The sequence below is a fragment of the Solea solea genome, chromosome 3, assembly GCF_958295425.1.
Source record: "Solea solea chromosome 3, fSolSol10.1, whole genome shotgun sequence".
NCBI classification, from domain to species: Eukaryota; Metazoa; Chordata; class Actinopteri; order Pleuronectiformes; family Soleidae; genus Solea; species Solea solea.
Genome location: NC_081136.1, coordinates 16,095,366 through 16,115,552, shown reverse-complemented (window position 1 = coordinate 16,115,552; position 20,187 = coordinate 16,095,366). Strand labels below are relative to the sequence as shown.

General features: G+C 42.9%; 1 protein-coding gene across 1 annotated transcript; it reads right to left on the bottom strand.

Moving 5' to 3' along the window:
• Positions 1-15,228: 15,228 nt before the first annotated feature.
• LOC131455761 (cytosolic beta-glucosidase) lies at positions 15,229-20,073 on the bottom strand. Its single transcript, XM_058623533.1, has 5 exons — positions 19,915-20,073; positions 19,037-19,261; positions 18,121-18,920; positions 17,492-17,615; positions 15,229-16,530 (listed from the first exon to the last, which is right to left on the bottom strand). The coding sequence occupies exons 1-5, from the start codon at positions 19,967-19,969 to the stop codon at positions 16,328-16,330; spliced, it is 1,407 nt and encodes a 468-aa protein (XP_058479516.1). The 5' UTR covers positions 19,970-20,073; the 3' UTR covers positions 15,229-16,327.
• Between the last annotated feature and the right edge of the window lie 114 nt (positions 20,074-20,187).

Here is a 20,187-nt window from a genome sequence, read left to right as displayed (position 1 = left end):
TACTGGAAATGTCTTTCAACACTACATTTTTTTGTTTGCTAACTTCGCGCCTCAGATCAAACATTCCTGTAAGCCAACAGTAGAAGTGGTGACAGCAAACAAATGTGTCCACACACTATTACGTTCTCTCTTTTCCACTGAGACTTTGCCTTTTTGGGATTATGAATGAAAAGCTATCTTAGGAAAACACCAGCACCAGGTCATGATGTATATGGCACTCTTTTTTCATCTTTAGTTTTTTTATTTGGTTTATAGTTCGTTCACATTTTTGGCAGGAAGTTGTTGGAGTTGTTGACCTCTGCCTGAGAGCCACATGGCACTAAAAAAAGTCAGGAAATTAGGCATAAGAAATAATTTGGCATCGCCAAAACTGCATTGTGGGTCAGTTTCTTTGCTTTGCGTGTGCAGAAGTTGAGAGTTCAAAGAAGGTGAGATGTTCACATTTCCAGGCATCATCTCGAGCATCGGCCAATGAAATCCCAGTTCAGTGTTTAAGCTAAACATCTGTGATGAGAGTCCTGCCCACCATCAAGCGCATAATATATGTGAATCCAGTGTCACTGATGTTCCTTTTCATGTCTGACCAACAGCTGCCGATCTGATCCCGCTAAATCAAAAAGCTACCAAAGCAGGTGAACTGTCATCAGAGGTGGAGAGTGGACTGAGTGGACCCCATTAAACCTAAAAATTGGTCATGAAGTCTTTTATTATCTAAATAATAAGTTTGCTGGAACCTCTCGGAGCAGGGGTGAGGATTTTTATAGCGCTTTATAAATTTTATATGGATCACACATTTTAATTTCAGTTATTTCTACACTGCTGATTTGATAGCACAAGTTGAAATTGGGGTTATATTGTGGCCACATATGAGCCCAGCATGAATTATCTTTGGAAGATATATATATATATAGTCTTCTGCCCCTGCCTGAAGGCTGTCCTATAGTGGAAAATGAGTACAATTGGACAAATAGAGCTTTAGCTGGCTTTCAAAACATGAAAGTACAGTAGGAGGGCCAAAGCTCCTTGGGGGTCCCAGATTTTGTTTTTCACAAATGCAAAACAATACGGCACAAGTGTGTGTGTGTGTGTGTGTGTGTGAGAGAGAAAATGTGTGGAGTGGGGGTGTTATCATCAAAGGCACCTCATGCTTCAGCTCGTTTCCCTTCATTTTCCCCTCTTCTTTCTCCTCTTATTCTCTGACTTGACATGGATTAATTACAGTCCTACACAATTTACACCCTGCTGGAACTGCTTCGAAGAATAAAGAATGGTTGAAATGTGAGACCAGTGACAGGGCATTAGAATGCTGAATTGCTTTTTTATGCTGTACTAACGCCGCTCCTCTGCTACCTTTGCGGGGAACATGCTCACAAGGCCAGACGCATTGGGGAACTCCCAGGCCTTTAAGTGACAAAATGCCCCTCACTCAGATGAAGTCGAGCGATGTTTAAGCACACGGGATCTGTTCTGTTTTTGTCTTTCAAAAGCTTCACCGTGATCGTATCAGCCTCATGTAGAAATTACAAGCATGTCCCTCGGCCTCTGCCACTGCTGTAAAACACTGCAGTTTTTGAAACCCAATATGGGAACAACATATATGACAGAGCCAGGCGAGAGCATGCAAAATCTCTGCTTATAGAATGTGGACTCTGAGGCATGCTTACAGGAGAGGCAGACGTCTCGGCCAGATCCGGCCCGGCGCTGCCAAGGAGGTGTCAGCAGCAACTGGCAAGGCGGGTATCCTGCAGCCCACATGGCTGCTCTGCCTATGAATAGTGCTTTTGTCAAAGGTGGCAGTGAAGACACTTGAGAGGACCACAATTAACACCACCTAAAATTAGAAACGCATGACCCCTGTGCTTCAGGCCCACAAGGAAAAAAAAAAGTGTTCTTCCTTTTTTTTTTTCCTTGAATACATTAGACGTGTTTGGGGAAAAACATCAGTGATTTTGACAGTCGTCTACAGGACTCTGTATTATTGGGGCGACCACATGTCAGAGGCCACAAGGCAAGGGCCCAGACGTTCACGCGGTCCACTCAGGTTAACTGGGTGGGAGCAATTGCAAGAGGAGAGGGAGCCATCTTGGCTCAAAGTGACCGGTGGATCAATGCACTTAAAAGGCAGAGGCAAAGGTCAGGCTGCTCAGTGGCAGCTCAGGGATTCACTGTGACAGCCACCAGGATGGTGGTGAGCCACCACCTTCATTTGACCACACACCCCTCAGCTATAGCTATATGTGTAGCCTGCAGACATTGTTTAATCACCCCTGCATCAAACAGAGTGTAAAGTGCTTTCAACATATTTTTAATGTTCATTTTCACATTTAGCAAATGTTTCTTTTTCGTTAAACAGGAGGACACTCTGTTGTGACCGAAAAGCTCACAATGACTTTAACGTACACGTACAAATTTGTCCTAGATGAATGAAAGCAATAGCATTGTCTAGATTTTCAATAGCCAGCTCCCCACAAAGGCTCCATTGGCTCAAGGATAGAGCTGTTATGTATGGTATAACAATGCAAGGGGTCTGGACACCTGCTACGAATACTACTCTTGCTGAGTGGCATACTTGGCAGACCGCACCCAAGGCCACAGCTTTTATAGCAGTCAAACCAGCAAAGGGGCCATCCAGACCCCAAGGTTGTGTATTTTGCGACACCCTCTTTTACACATGGCTCTGTCTTTCATCCAGTTCCATCCTCTCTCTTTCATCCTCCGCCCCCTTCACCATCACTCCTTCCCTTATTTTCCTCATTTAGCAGTGTATAATATAAAACTGTCTCACAAATCCGGCCGAATTATAGATTTTGTGAGGGGGTGTGTTTTGGCAGTGAGATGCAGTTACAAAAGGAAACAAATAAGATGCCCTTCCAAATTGAAGGAAGCGGGAGGGGGGGGGGCGTGAGTTCCTCCCTGCTGTGCATTCAAATTGGTCGCTGTAATTGGACAGGCCACTGTCGAGCTCGTCTTTTGGATTAGAGGAGTCCGAGACTCAGTTTATTTGTGTCCGCTTGACTGTCGAATATCTCCACTTTTTGTCCACAGCTTATCGGCCCATCCCTCAGCTGCCACTGTCACCCAACTATGTTGTTAATGGTAATGGAACTTCTGTCAGGAATTACCGTCTTTTGATGTGATCCCTCTGTCATTGTTGGTCCAAACAATCTAGTTGGGGATTTATCACAGCGATTATTTGCATATCTTGATAGCCACACTGTTAAGTTGGAGCTGACATAATTAAAGCTGCAATGTATAACTTTTGGTGTTTGTTTGACGTTATTATTTTTGCCTCTGTTTGAGGCAAAATAACAAAAAAGAAGTAACCTTATTTGTATGGTGCTATCTTCAGGGACAGAAGATACGAACTGTTGAATGACTTGGTTTTTGAGCAGTGAAATTCACTTTTCGTGGGTCCTTTTATGTGTTTTCGGTCATACTCCAACTTGTTTGCAGTCTCACTTTGTTGCTGTTGCCTCTGTCTGTCATAACATTTCACTTTCACATGTCACCAGACAACACAATATGTATCCTAAAAGATACAGTGGGAGTTGTGTGGAGCTGATAAGCTTAGTTGGCATTGTGTGACCACTTGACAATGGTTAGAATGTAATGGACATTTGTTTATAGTTAAATATTGCACTCTACAGCTTTAATGTTGACATAAACTGTATTTGTGAGAATGGTGACCTTATAAATGCTTCACTTTGCTTGCATTTAACTAGCACAGATGCGATATTTTGTTGTGTCTGTGCTGTAGTATTATTATTATTATTATTATTATCATTGTTATTATTATCATTATTAAGTTCACTGAAAACCATCAACAATCATTACTCTCACACATTCATCCCACCAATTGTAAATAGGGCTACACAAACACAGAATCACCACCCTGTTTCCATGCAGTCCCTGTTTTTTCTCCGGGATCGCTGGATGCCAAACAGGCAAGAAAAATGACCAGCATGCTCTTGCTACTCCCCTGAGAGGTGAGTCCTGCACACAGGGATGTAGCTATTACTTATCATCATCAAAAAGTGCTTGTTTTGTGATAATAAGGGCCTGGGATAGAAATCTCAGCTAAAGGGAGAGCGGGGACAACCTGAAGTAGCAACGGAGGAATCCTTTCTCTGCTTACCCAAGCATTTTCTGCCTCTGTAAAACGGTGGGCCAGCTCTAAGACCCGGATTAGCCCAGAAATAGAGGGAGATAGGAAAAAACTGTTATTAGCCACGGTTAGAAGGATGAAATGAGATAAAGAATAACAGACAACAAGTTCAAATGTGCTTACTGTGCAAGAGACAATCGTCAGGGAATAAGGAGAGAGGGTATGATAGTGCATTACATTTTAGCTGCTTGTTATATTCGTGCGTCTGTTACAGCAAAACAGGAATCTATTGTTTACGTATCATATTGCATGAGAAGAAACAGAAGAGCTGTTAATTTGTGAGGCCCGCCGTGAAGGAAGTAAAGGGCTTTTGCGTGAACAATCGTTTTAGTTTATTCCCTCACTGTGTATTTTGTCCCTGCAGGATTCAACCTGAAGCATGGTCACATTACTAATAGCAACATTCAGCCCGAAAGGAATGTCACAAAACATAAATTTCCATCTCCATTGTTGTGGGTCAGGAGGACCGTGCACCCGGTGGGAAAGCCGGACAGCTCACAGATCAACATGACGCATAACTCATGTCATTCTACGTGGGGAGAAAGTTCATGCAATACATACATTTAGGGTCATGTGTTACAGTTCCAGCAGGGGTCACACTCGATAATAGGCCAGGTGTGATGCAGGCCTTATCTGCAAAAGTTCTCAACAGCCCTCCCTCTCCCTCCCTCGGCAAGCAGTTCACGTTCCTTGTTTGTTTTATCTATCGCCATTCAGCTATTTGAGTTTGACATTAGGTTCATGACCACTTCAATTCACCTCCTGGTATCTGATGATTCCGTCGCTCACACTCCTCTAATGTATGCAAGGAGGGGAGAGAGAGAGAGAGAGAGAATATATGTTGGAGGAAAGGCACACGTCCCATCTGATTACAAGGTCTTTTCTGATGAATCACGCCGCAGTGGACATCTCGGGTGATATCAAAGGCTGCTCTCCATCTTACTAGTTAGATTAATTGGGAAGGGACTTTATTGTTCACACAAAACGCCACAGCAGATCACAAGACCCAGGACTCATAAAATCAAGTATTTATTCACTGTGTCTGTTGATGAGCTGATACTTCAGCATAATGGGGGTGACATGCCAAAGCCGATTCTTTTCAAGTGCATATTCAATGCAGAATTGCTTCAAATAATTTGGTGGAAGGATTAGTTTGTAACAAAGGGATAAAACTGTTGAAAACAGAGTGGAAGAGGCAAATAAAAAGACCCAGATTTGTGCTGACAGAAATACCTTCCTTGCCACAAGCATTTCTCTATTTTGTGCAGGTTCCTCTGGTGGTCACAAGCAGTAAAGCTATACCTGCAGGTCAGAGGGGGGGAGAGAGGGGAAGAAAAATTGAGAGAAATAAATAAATATCTATTTAAAAATAGCCTCTCAGCATGGCAAAGAGAGATTTGAAGATATTATCCTCAAAGGCTGCTGTGAGTGAGGCCTGGAGAATGGAAGGCTGTCTGCAGTGAAATATGAAAGGCACATACTCCCTGACAGCCTATGGCTTTTCCTGATACTGCCAACACCAGCCCACTGGAGTGATCCATAGACTCTTTGTGGAGACTTGTGATATAAATGCTGAGGGCTAGATGTTGAAGATCCTCAGCTCGCTGCTGCCCCACCCTCCCTCGTCATCGCCTCGCCTGCCGCATGGGGAGAATTTGTTATGTTCCCTCTCGTACGCCTGCCTCGGAAACATCAGGACGGCAGACAGGGGGCAAGTCGACTGACTTGTCCTTGTCCCTTTTCAATTTGACAAGGCAAGCAGCCTTGGGGACTTTCCAGTCTATTTTCAAATTGACCGTTTATAATCAGTTTTCTAAAGGAGAAAGAGAAGGGGTGGAGGAGTCGCGCTGGCCCTGTGTTGCTGTGGAAGGTGGGGAGCTGGGGGTTGGGAGATGTTAATACAGCAGCGTGTTGTCAGATGTCTCAGCAGGTAAGATGAATGAAGAATAGGGAGTGGGTGCATAAAAGGGAATGCGCAGCGGGGAATTGACCTCTATTCAAAAAGGAAAAGGAGGAAAAAATGAAAATAAATCCATATCCTCAAGCAAATAAACATATACACCCTCACTTTAATATATTCATAACCGCTCTATGAACCCAAATATGACAAGAAAAGTTGGGCTGGCAGTGGCTACAACCTTCTGAAAAGAAGAGGCACTCGTTGACCATTTTTGATGCCAATGTGTCTGCATATATCAGCACCTGCAAGGTCAGGCCGACTCGGGCGTGGCAAGCGTGGTGAAGGCCCCAGCCTGGGAGGCGTTGCAGCATTCTGTCACACTGTTTGCTCCACCGCCACCACACCATGACATTTCCACAAGATGGCTCTACTAAATTATGCGGCCCAGTGGAAGGGTAAGAAGGGAAAGGGGGGAAAAAAGCTCATTTTCTGGGTGTCTGCATCCGACCTGAAACCACCACTTGTTTTCATCAGCGCCTTTTGCCACTTATGCAAAACGATGTGCAGGGTAATAGTGGAACAATCAAGCTGGCCCACTGCTCCTGTTCTCCACACCACAGCCACTTCTCTTGCTTTGTGGTACAACGACACAGTGTCACCTCCACACCGGCCCCCATCCTTCCCAGATTAATCCCAATTTGGCCATCATGCACAGGGTCGTCCAAGGGGGGGAGGCAGCAAGTAATTGACATTCTCAGGTGCATGAGTTTTGTTTATGTAGTAATGCTGAGCCAAGGCCTTTCACTGTGGATGACAGCAGCCCCGTTCTGCATAAGCCACTTGATTTGGGAGCGCTGCATGAGCAACTGCTCAGTAGCCCATGGCCCTGTGGCATTTCAACAGAGGACATTTCAGTAAAGATCACCTCAGGTGTCAAGCAGCTTGGAAGGTGCAAGCGGCAGCTAGAGGTCGTTTGTCCAGTGCATTGATTCCACTGTGACCCCATCGCTCTCTATAACAATTGATCCATCCCCCAAGACCCCTATACAATGCCCACACCACACTGGGGAGTTATAGCTCAACCAGGAAAGTGGCCTGCCCTTAAAGGAAATAATGGCAAATTTTCAATAGGACATCACACACCACTATATGAAATAGGCATTGTGCTGGCCACTTACCCTTGAGGTAATTTCGTTGATAGGTAGAGTCCATTTTGGTTATTGAGATTCCATGAAGGTGGGGCATCTATAAACATAAGAGCATGCTGAGGGTGTGGGGAATGACTGTAAGTCATTAAATGTAGGGGGTTCATGTGTGTTTGTGTTGGTAGGGGTTGTTGGCACTCATACATGGACTACCCTTTTCTAAATGCTTTCCAAGGCAGATCTCCCATGCCTTTTAGCATGTCACCCAGGGCCATGAATCACCATTACAGCACCTACAATTTTACCTGGGCTCTTCTACAGCTTTTTCATTAGGGTAAAAGGGAGCCCGGGCAGACACAGACAGGTCTGTTGAGGGGGTTGGCTGTGTTTGTGAGAGGGAGTGTCATGGATTTGGGTTGGGTGGGTTAATTACAATAACAATAGGGGCGGCCAAAAAAAAGCATGCCATGGCAAGGCTGACTTAGTCTCATTTGTTTCAATAAGGTAAATTGATTCTTATGTCCTCTGGTGCCATTTGCATCGTATCCATTTAACGCGCACCCCTCGTCCCGCTGTCCCTCTCGCTGCCATCTCCTCCTCCTCCACCCCCTCCATTCACTTCATGTGCAGAGGGCAAGACAACATCAATGAGGACGCATTGATCTTCCCGGACAGCAGACACATGTGAGCACTCACACATAAAGTACGTCCGCATGAATTCATATATTCCACCTATGCATGGACGCACATAAAGAATGCTGTCATGAAGTAGACATGCAAGCCTTAATGAAGATATTTGACATTCAGGGATTTGATACTCTCTTCAAAGTTCTGAAATAGAAAACCATAACATTTTTATTTAAGGATGTAGGCATTGCTTTTAAAATGCACTGTCACGTCAATACTTTTTTCGGTCATATTTCTTTTTGGTAGCAGGATAAAAACTGTATGTAACGTGACTATTTTGGTCAACCAACAGTAATTTGAGGAAGTGTAATATATTCCAAAGACTGTAGACTCCCCCCACTGAAAATATCTTATGTCTTAAGAATATTTTCATATTTTTCCTCCACACCAAAGTCCATAAAGAAAATCAGCAATGTTGCGTCAAAGCACACAGGAGTTGTTGAATCCATTGTTGCCTAAATTCATTGTAGATTCAGTGATTTGGAATATGTTATCTTGTGACTTCAGTTTATAAAATCCTTTGTGACACAAAACTCTCAGCTCTGTGTCCCCACAAGCTAAAAAAGCAGATCAACTCTGTTGACTTTGGTGCAGGAGAGTGGGCAATGAACAAACCTTTTAAATGCAGCGAACATGTTGTTAAGATGTTGAAACTCGAGCAGTCTAACACTTTTTATGCAAGCCTTTTGTTATGTGGCTAAAATCTGTTTCTGTCCCTGGTGTCATCAACAAGAGCGAGTGTCCAGGTGCTTGCTGGGTCCACGGAAACAGCAGCGAGGCAGTGGTGCGTTCAGCTAAGCGATTGTTGATAATATGTCAATACCTCATGGAAGCACGTTTCGGAAAAACCTGCAATATCCCGTAAACTTTACTTATATTGTCACGCAGTCCATGCAATAACTGATCCATCTTCCTTATACTTGCTTGGTTGCTTTGCCCAATAGCTCCTGTTATGCTCATAGGCATGGTCAGTGAATGCAGCACTGCCCACTGGCCTCTAACTTGGCCCTCAGGCAGGGAGGTATACATCTTGCCATCCACACTGAGTTCCTTCCTGCCTGCCTGCCTGCCTGCCACGGACCCCCCCTTTGGTATCACACACAGTCTGGTGCTAACACACACACACTCCCATCATCAGTCACCGTCAGGGCAGATAGCAGTTGCCATCAGGCAGATGAGTGACGACTGGGCCCATACCTGAGCGCCTGCATGACAATGGGACTGTGCACTGAGATAGAGAGACAAAGGCTGCAGCTCTGCCACACACATGCATGACTCAACACAACAGCTGATCTTTATTGTATGCTGTACAATTAGCTGTCCGCCACCAACATGAAACGCAGTGTTAAACAATGCATCCAGCCTGGTAAGATATTGTTACTGAATAATGTGTATGTAAACTCCACACATGCAGTATATTGTCTGCACTGATCGAATATTAGTTCAACTCCAGGTGAAACAAAACCCATATGACAGGGAGCAATAATCATATGCATCTGTTTCAGTCAGTACTGCTGTTTCAGCATAACATCTTCCAACACTTCCTTCAAGATGACAACCTTCTCCAACAGGATTATTGCCAAGCTAACACTGTAACTAAAATATTTATTGCCGACTGAAATTGCCACCAAAGCTATCGCAACCACCACTTTGAATCGGCAATAAGCAAATCCCATTAAATCCCCTTTAATTCAGCCTCATTTGGGCAAATCCGGACTGCTTGTGAACAATATGAAAATATAGATTGTAATGACTACAGGGAAGTAGAAAGGCCTTGCGTATTAGATTCATCAATGCCCTTCTCCTGCATTTCCTGACATGATTGTGCATGCTTAAAGCGAGGTATAGGTTCAGTGTACTTCCTAGAGCTCCATGTGTGGTTTAACACAAGCACATGTTGCACCCACGCTTGCATTTGACTCCTTGTTACAACAAGCACAGTCCCTGAATCATACACATTCTCGGTGCACCACAAGATAATAACAATAAGTCTCCCCAAAAGACATTGAAACGCAATAACCATTTTGCAGGCGCCCTTGGACTGTGGCTGATCTGCTATTTGTTACCTTGAGCATTTGGTAAAACAAAAACAGATATTGGCCAAGCACTTGAAAGGATTTATTGCCCGTGTTGTCCACAACTTCAGTGCTGTCTCCCTGAAACAAACCATCACAATTCCACTGCTGCACTACAAGCTGAAAACACCTTGATCCAATTAGAAACCCCGGCTTAAGTCCAAGTGTAAATTGGTAAAACCATCAGGTAATTATTAAATTCACCCAAGCCGCCTCCTGCAGGAAGTTTGTGTTGCATCGAGAAACACTGTGAGCACAACAATTGAGTCACAGGTTTGGGCACCAAAGGATGATGATTATGGTAATCCAACAATGCCAAAGCTCTATTATATGTGACAGACTTTTGTTGCAAACTCATGACCTTATTAACCTTCCTAATCCTCAACTGGGTTCTCATGATAAGGGGCTTACACGCACACAAGCAGGCACGTGCACCCAGACACTTTCACTTTGATGTCTGGCAAATACTCTGGAAAACCATATGCACCTGATTTATCCTGCACACCTGAGCTCCTGCGTGCATATCAGCACAGGCCCTTGAGTCTTCCAACACAATTAAATACTCTCCCTTAGATCAACAGTGGGGGAAAAAAAAAAGGATGGCGGCGTTTGGAGCACAAGGCCCTCCCAGTGTGGGCACATGAGAAAGCAGGTCTGATTGGTATTAAGTGGTGAGATTAAAAAGCCATCGCATAGGTCAGGTCAGTTGGTGTTCATTTGAATGCATTACCAGGGTCCGAGGCTAGATAATTCTCTCATTAGCACCACTCAAACCCTGAGTGACAACGCGGGTGAGAAGGGAGCATGTCGTACAACACTTAGAGTTAATTAGTCCGCGTGCACTGTTGCTCTGCACCCCCGTGCACATGCTCTCTCCTCTTCCTCTTGAAATGGCCTCAACCTAAAGCATCTTCAGTTAATCAAAGACAGGCTGTGGAATTTAGAAGAGAAACTACTTGTTGTATAAGGATTTACCTGAGTAGGCATTTATTTTTTCCCCAAAAAAGGCACACTCTCACATCTGTGAGATGCATTGTTACGTGAGGTCAAACATTTTTTTGATTAATCGATTTGTGCTGACAAACTTGTATTCCGCAAAGTAGATCTGTGAACACATCAACATGTTTAATATGAATTTAAACCTAAAATAAGATGAGATTTTAGGTCAGTACCCCAATACTGGATATGTCGCCTCACCTGCGCTGTCATCGATTATCTAAACCAATGTTGGAATATTAGGACAAACACATTTTATTTCCCCTACCTATCTTGATACATGAGAAGCTCTTAAGACACAGGAACACAGACCACATAAGTAGTTCAAGTATGGAGTTACTCATCAAATATCCACTTCAACTAAAACTCACAGACCAACGCGACTTTAAAGTAAAAGAAAGTTACCAGATTATTTTCTTTCTTTCTGGTAGAAACTCAGGATGTTTTTGACCCAGTAATATTCTACAACTGCATGAAAACTATGTACAATAATTCAGGAAGTTATTTTTGCTGATGGCAGACAGTTTAGATTATAATGTTGTGCTCACCTCTATTTGGCTCATCTAGGTCATGTGTGTGTGTGTGCGTCTCACACTATAATTATGATCAGTGAATGATGGCCCACACTGAGGGAATAGGTCAGTATGAAACTGGCCTATAATCTTTTAAATGTACATTTAATGCCTTAAATGTTTGATTTGAAACTACTCATTGAAGGCCAAGGTAAATGTGGAGTGATGTTATAATACTATAAGTTGCCCTCCTTCCCCTTTGATTATTTCCGGACAGATAAGAAAGCACAAGTCACCATTTTTTTGTCTAAAGTTTCAGAGGAGATTTAGAGGAAATGGATTTCTCACTCTTTCTTTGTTGATGACAATGTGTTTGCATATTGGGAGCACGGGGTTATATTCACATCATTAGTCTCTCTACTTGGATCTAGGCCTGCGCCACCATAGCAGTTATATTCACTTGGGTTCTAAAGGTTCCATAAATTGTCTCCTTGCCTTCCTCACTTATGTTCACTGGCACTCCTTCCACTGTTCCCATGAGACTCTGCGCTCGGCTCATTGGCCACCACACACATGCACACAGAGGGGGGTTTTCTCGCGCCACCACCGCTGGGCTTACCCAGCGCACACACACACACACACACACACAGCCTGAATACCAATCGCCACATGCCCCCCCCCCCCCCCCCCCTCCAATCACAATACCCAACTGAGCACACAGGGTTAGCTGAATATTCTAGGAGCTTTCAATTTTTCAGACAGGTCTGCAAACCTCCCGTCACATGGAGCCATCACACTCAAGGGAGTTAGAATTTCACCAATCGTTAGCAGGGTCATCTGCAGTCCCGCAGGGAGGGCTTTGAAGGGAGGATTTGAAATGCTTTGCACTCTTTTTATGCCGTTTTTGTCTCCATGCTTTAGCTCTCTGCGTGGGGCTGTCATAATTCCACTTCCTGTCTTAGACGCCCGGCATATTCATCCCTCTCAATCTCATCTTCTTCTGCCCAAATAATCAAAGGCGAGGCCTTTCAGAGTGTTTTTTTTCTATGACTGCGATGTCACGCTTCTAACACCATTGTGGAAACATGGTGACAGAGCTCCAAACCGCTGCTTGGACGATAGTAAGCATTTATCCATAATGCACTGTCGTGTTCATACAGGATCAAATATGGGATACAAGGAAAATGGCTTCCAGCTGAATGAAACCAAGGAGGAGGGGGCTGCGTGGAAGATAGAGGGGGAAATGAGAAAATATTTCTTCTTCTAACTCTTGCACTAATATGAATTCCCAGTGAAATGTCTGCCTAAGTAGGTCAATGGGATTTAGAAAGTTTGTGGTGTGTTTTTTTTTTTTTCTTCTTCTTCCTCCTCTCTCCTCCTCATACTGTCTTGTCAATGGGAAATGAGCAATGCGATTAGGATAGGGGAAGATGACTTGGAGAGAGTGAGTGAGTGAGTGAAGAAGAGCAAGGGAAGGAAGAGAATGATGGAAGACTGGAGGAGTGGTGGTTTGGGCCTTGCAGGTTGCTCTCCAGATGACTGAGAGACACAGACAGTGAGAGTGAGAGTGAGAGGAAAGGGAGGAGAGATTTGTATCTGTGCTCCAGAGGCGGGGAGTGGCTGTAGTATCTTCATCTTGATAGTGAAGCAACAATCTTAATTACACCATTTCTCTAGGCAATATGCATGTGAGGGTAATGGATAAATAGAAAAGGGTAATTATTTGCCAGAAGTTATAACATTTGCACCTGTAAGCACTGCCTGATACACGAGATTGTCATTTCGCCCCACTTTTCACAATGAAAATAGTTTATTATCAGCTAAATTATTTAGTCCGATTGTAATAAGTAAATTAGTTTTGTAGTTGTTGAATATTTTATACTGGGTTTCAAAATGTAATGAGTGAAGTTTGGTCAAATACAAATGGGCCTCTCTTGGTAATTTGCCACAATGTTCCTCTGGGTAAATCTCCGGCAGTGGATGTGATTGAATGTTACAATTAAACGCGCTAATTCACTGTCAAAAGCAACTTATCTATACACATGATATATTTAGCACTTAATTGGAAAGCACATTTAGAAATGGTTCCTTCTGTGACTTTCTACATCACAGCCCAATCAGGAAAAAAAAACTCATTCACAAACTGTGAAACAAGTGAATATTCCTAGTCAGGTTATTAAAGAGGACTGGGTGAGTGAATTATTTAAATGCTAATTAATGTTTTAAGATTCCCAACCTGCGATGACACACATTTTATCCCCCATGTCCTCTCAAATGGATAATTTCAACATTCACTTAGTGCGCAATAACGTCTTCCCTCATATTTCATTCAATCAATTCAGCAGCAATGGTGCTTCTTTCACCCATGCAGCTACCTCCAGCCTGTGTTAGAGGAAGATGGAATCCATCAATACTGGGAGGCAGTCAGTGGAATCACTAATCAACTCTTAGCAGGGAATTCAGTTGCCCACAGGCTGCACTGACGAATCATGGGAAACATGCTTCAAAATCTGCTTTGGTCAAGGTTCTTTCCTCTATCACAGGTTCCACTGTTGCGTTTCCTGAACAGCATATTTGATTTGAATCACTTCTCCTTTTGCACAATTGTCCCTGTCAAGTGAACTCCTTCACTCTGCAGAGATTCAAAGACCACCAGCAGCCTCCGATAGGGCCACAGATATTGGATGGACTTCATTAGCGTCCACATGTTGTGAGAAGTGGTTCAACGTTGTGTTCAAAGCAGCCCCGGAAAAAGAAGTTCTGACGCGAGCGGCAGTGGCATTATTCATGGTTTCACAATAGCTTGTTATTCATCATAAGACAAAGGAGAATCTCACTCTGCTTGACATAGATGGAGGAGGGCCACAAGTGTATTATTCACATCTGTTGAAAACAGTATGCACAGCCAACTGGATGTCACGATACACCATGCTTATTAATGCATACAAAGTCTCCCAACGCCGAATATAAATTACATTTTCCTTCACATCGGAGCATAAATATTAATTGCGTTAAATCTGTGATGTATTGTGGTTAGGGAACTGCTTTAGTTGTTTATTGTTACACCAACAGCATGCATTCTTTAATCAAAGCGGCGTGTCACGTGACGCCACAATGTGTAGAGCAAGCGCTGTCCAAAGTGTGCTGCCGAGTTAAAATGTGTGGTTCTCGTTGACGCCACAAGGTGACACTGCAGCCTCACAAACGCATGCTTTCAACTGCTCCTTGCTCTGTGCACTGCTTAAAAGCTATTTTTTTCTATTAAACTTGCACCTAAAACAATAAACTGTCAACCTCAATATTTAACTTGACCTCAGACCATATCTGTACACAACACTGCCAAAGCCTAATGATTGATATAACTCTCCGTGCCTCTTAGATGTACACAGTGCATTGTTCAGCACTCAATATAAATAATCCTACCTTAGCCACAGTATGCACAAAGGAATCGACAGAATGCCTCGAGGAGGCTTTTCGGCTCGTTTCCTCTCTTCTCTCTTCAAGTCGAGAGTTTGCACAGCTGTCCGGGGAAACACAAATGGCATTCCACTCACTTCCTGTGGCAGGACATCTGTTGCTTTCAGCTGGCATCCCTTCTTACTCAGCTGAAGTGTGTGCTTTATGCAGCCCGGTGGCATTATAATAACTGAGCTGACTATTATTTAGTCATATAATGGGTCCGTTCCCATGTGATAGGTGGGGTGGTTCAGCTGTTTTGAGCAGGATGGAAAAGAAAAGTTCAACCAAATGTGCTGTTTGATGTGTTTATTTCTTCCTTGTCGTTCAAATATAATCTACAGTGTACAGTCTTTTTACTTAACACTATCTTGAACTTGATTGCAAATACAGTTTAAACTTTCTAAAAAAAGAAAAGAAAGAAAACTAGACACAACTTTGGCAGCTTATGTTGTTTGTCCTAGCACTTTCATCAATATTATTGTGACTCTTAAATACTGTGTAATTTTTTGAATTTTGAAACCTGAAGATCTGAAAGCATCACAATCATTTTGATCACTTGACATGAAATAAGGAGCACGGTAAACGGTCTGTATTTATATGGTGATCGCAAACTCCAACTGCCAGAATCAGATTGAGCAAGTTGAGGGTTCAGATCAGATGTCATTAAAAAAAAAATGGCTATCAGTGCGGTGAGTTACATAATGTTCCTTTTGGGAAATCCATCAATTTGGGAATCCAGGACATTAACTCATGTCAAATTCAAACGCAAACTCCTGGAGCACACTGTAATTGCCATGTGGACATGTTACATAGGGCGGAAATTCAGTGCTGTGTCTGCAAGAGGGAAATAAATCATGTCGCAGTCTTCGTTTTAGCATTGCCTTCTCACCTGTATCAGCCCCTGCATTACGATACCGACAGACACAGACCTGTCAATCAAGCTGAAACTTCCACACGACTCGTGTTACCATAAGCAGGTAGATTTATTTGGAAGCTACTGCCAGAACTTGTCAACTTACGTATATACATGTGAAGTGCAAGTCTGAACAGAATCCCATAACAATGCTGTTATTCAACATACCACCATCAATTTAATTGCTATTACGCAGAGGTGAATACAATGTACCCGTGTGTTTGCTCTGCAGCCGCTGCTTTAGCCCTGCTCGTGATGAGTGACAGGAAATTGGGCATGATATAATAGTAATTTATGTTGCAATGAATCTGTCCTGTGTCCCTGTTTCACATGCTGCAGTCAGGTTTCCTCAAGAGACAGTCGAGCAAGCTGACTTGTTTTCTTACTACCTGGCTAGCCCTAACCCTGAACTGAAAATACATTCATTGGCAGTGACGAAGTTGTGTCAGAAATAAAACAATCATTTAGAAACGTCTCAGTTATCAATGGCTCTCTTGTGTTTAGTAATAATCTTGGCATACTCCTCTCCAGACATGTATATGGTTCGACTCAGCATTGCATCGGAGAAGTCCACGTGAAACAATCCAAAGCGGACACTGTAGCCGTCTGTCCATTCAAAGTTGTCCAACAGTGACCACGCAAAATATCCACGGACATTGACCCCATCTTCTTCAATAGCTGTTACGAAAACACAAAGTAAAAGCATGAAGAGCTGATGTAAGAGCCCCACCCTGCTTTGATCACTGTGGACGTCTCATTAAACCATGACCACAAACATGACACATGACATGATGAGCATCAATTAAAGTATTCTAAATACCAAAGGCAAGAAGTGACAAAGCCAGTTTTTTCTGTTTATCAGCTGTGAGCATCTTGGTGAGTCATGCATTAAATCTGCTTTCCATGGTTGTCATGGATAAAGCCAATAACTTTTTCAAAGGCAGATTTTTGTTGTTGTTCTTCTTTATTCATCCTTAAATCAAGGATTACCCTCCCAAACATGCATTTGCGTGTCCCAATTGGAGAAGCACAAGCAAAAATAACTGCTTTTATTTGACTGTCAAAATCATTTTGGGAGCCAGCTTTTGTATATCTCTGATATGCCAAGACTGGCCAGATGGTGGCGCCAAAACAAGCAAATGCAATACAAATTACCTGAAGAGAATGTACAATGTGTTCCCTATTCATTTTAAAAGCCTTTTGAGTGACGTATGTAATGTGTTCATTTGACGAGAGTATCAAAGAAATGGTGGATTATTTGCATCACTGTCAAACACTGACATGAATGCTAGCCCTAAGATGAGTGAATATCATAAATATAGCCTTTAATAAATATGAGAGTACATCATAAAAGCACATTTAAGCACTTGTCTTCCTCATGGTGTCTTGGGGGAAAAGGTATATATACTGAATGAGTGAAACAGTGCCAGAACATTTAAATTTACATTCCTAAATGTAGGAGGGCGATGGTGCATCTGACAACCTTTGCTAAATATCAGTTTGTTTTACAGGGGCCTTTTGTCAGCCAGTATTTTAATTGGCTATTGCTGGACTGACACTAAAGTGTGATCAAGAATGTTTATTACTGTCTGCTCATAGCTGTTTTGTTGTTTGGTACAAATGTGTAGAATTAAATTACCTTTAGCCATTTCCAATATGGTGTCTCGGTAAAACTCACAACGCTGGACATCCTTAATCTGCAGCGGCCCCACCTGAGAGAAGCCACTCTCTGTGATGTAGACTGGTGGGTTGTTGAAAGTGTCCTGTAAAGTCGCGGGGTAAATATTATTGTCAAACAAGGCATCACAGCTGTCACACGTTCCAGAGAGACAGATTGGTCTACAGTATGCCGTTTAGCTGCATTTCAACGGTGCCAAGCTCAAACTAATGGCCTGTGACAAGTCACAACAGCAGGAAATTGCTCGTTTGCAAACACTTTTCAACAAAGTAACAGTTTCATTCAATGTGACAGCACTAATGAAGCATCAGTGTTTTTCTGGAGGTGTTAAAAGGAGATTACTGCATATAAAATCAATAGCAAGACGCTAAACAAATGTCAGAGTGGGCTCATTGTTTGTCTGAAGGTGATTTGTCTTGTTGGTCAATTCAGTTTGATGCTCAGTGAGTCAAGAAAAATGACTTTAAATTTCAAATTATTGAGTCAAAATGTAGGAGTCTGGTGTGAACAGTTCTCAGAGATGGGGAAATGTAGTTAAGTGGCTTTAATAAAAACATGTGAAAGGGAACATGAGCACCAAGTCAATTCACCTTAATGTATTTCAGAAGTTTCCTTAAGCCAGTGGGGACAACCGCCAACCAGAATACCCCACTGATGGGCCAGGATGGATCCAAAACTTCTTCTGCATTCTGGTCGCTCCTCATACACATCTGCCCGCAATCTCCTCCTGCCTTGACTTTGCGTGACGTGTAATAGTTCAATGCAAAGAAGTCAGCTGTGCCTAAAATGGCAGGTTCATCCTTTGAGAACCTGGGCAGTCTTGAGCTGCCACTGTATCCCATCTTCTCACTTTGAGTGTCGATGGCCGATCTCATTACTTCTGGATAATCTCCAGTAACAAACACAGGCCAGGCAAACCATTGGAGGGTGAACGCGAGGTCACGTTCTGTAGCAGCAATATCCTCCTTGCAACCTGGGTTTAGTGGCTCAAGCCAATCACTGTTAATGGCCAGAGACACTGCACCTTTTTGCTTGGGCCTGTAGAAGGAGTTGTAGGTATGCCAGGCCATGGCGTGGGCACGCAACATGTTGTGGCCCACAAGGTAGGCAGTGGTCCCCGGTTCCTTTAACCCTGGGGCATGGATGCCATCTTCATGGCCCATTTTGGCACACACGCGCGGCTCGTTGACAGTGAGCCAAAGCTTGACTCTGTCTCCAAATGTTTCAAAGCAAAACTTGGCATAGCTGTCAAAGAGGGTTGCTATACCCGCAGACTTCCAACCCCCCTGGTCTTGAAGAGCCTGAGGCAGGTCAAAGTGGTAAAGCGTGACCATAGGTGAGACATTGCAGGCCAGCAAATCATCAATCACCTTGTTGTAGTACTGCACACCTGTTGATCAGTTAGGCAGAGCTGTCAGTTTTTTTGGATATACACTTAATGCAACAAATCAGCTGGTTCAACATATAGTAGCTTTGTGCTGGAGTCTGACAGGATTATGGAAATACCTTTTTGATTGACATGTCGTGTGGTCCCATCGGGCAAGAGGCGGGCCCAGGAGAGGGACAGGCGATAGTGTGTCAGTCCGAGCTGCTGGATACACTCCAGGTCTTTGTCCCATAGCTCGTAGCTATTACAGGCCACATCTCCATTGTGCTCCTGAAACACTTTGCCTTTCTCATGACAGAATGTGTCCCAGATACTCGGTCCCTTGCCGTCTGACTGCCAACCACCTTAACAAACACAAAGGTTTTCATGACAGTAGGAAGCAATGACGTAGAAAAAGAAAATCACCATATTGTTTCTGCTGGGACTTTCAGTAGGTCTGTGTATTTCATTAATTTTTAGTGTAACTTTATCTTTGACTTATTTCTATCCACATTTTATTTAAGTAATATTTCACCTAATGTTGTTTGATTTCATTGCATGTCTCTAAATGAAATGACTTATGATATGTAATATTCATATATTTACACTAGGGAGGCTTATTCAAGTATGCAGGACATTTATGTAATCTAATACAAAAACTTTGTAAAAAAAAAAGTTAATTTTATCTCAAGCACAAACATTGTAATGTAGCCTAATTATAATAATAATGCACTTCATTAGCATCGTAACTTTCAAAACACTGTGAAAATGTGCTTTACATGTCGTAGAAATTTAAATAAATGTCACCAAAATGTTATAAAAACAGGTATTTGAAAGCTACGTTAGGGCCATTGAGTGACGACGCTGAAGTTAGCCTCCGCTTCGCCAGCTTCCGATTCGATTAAGGGGAAAGTTAAGGGGAAATTAACTTTTGTTTGTACACTGATCCTACAGACCCTGAAGATTCATGACAACACAGTCTCTCACAGTGTTTGATACATGTTAAGTACATTCATACCTTCTATTTGATACGCAGCACTTCCCGCTCCCCAAGCAAAGTCACGTGAAAACATGGTCTGAGAACAAAGACACTTAATCAAACAATATATTCTATATTATATACTTATAAAGATTGTATAAATCTTTACGGTGCTTGTCTTCGCGCACAACTTCCGGTAAAAATGTTCAGTGACTCGCGAATGCTGGAGATGTGACGTTTGAGTGCACGAGCACAACCTCGGACATATTTGTCTAGCCGTTACCGCTAACACAAAACAAAATAAAATAATTT

What these genes read in the sequence shown, in the direction of transcription:
- LOC131455761 (XM_058623533.1), bottom strand. Translation starts at nt 19,969, where the DNA reads ATGTTTTCACGTGACTTTGCTTGGGGAGCGGGAAGTGCTGCGTATCAA. An exon ending in TGCTGCGTATCAAATAGAAG is followed by an intron (nt 19,262 to 19,914) that starts GTATGAATGTAC and finishes GTGTTTGTTAAG; the next exon opens with GTGGTTGGCAGTCAGACGGC. An exon ending in AACTTCTGAAATACATTAAG is followed by an intron (nt 17,616 to 18,120) that starts GTGAATTGACTT and finishes GCGACTTTACAG; the next exon opens with GACACTTTCAACAACCCACC.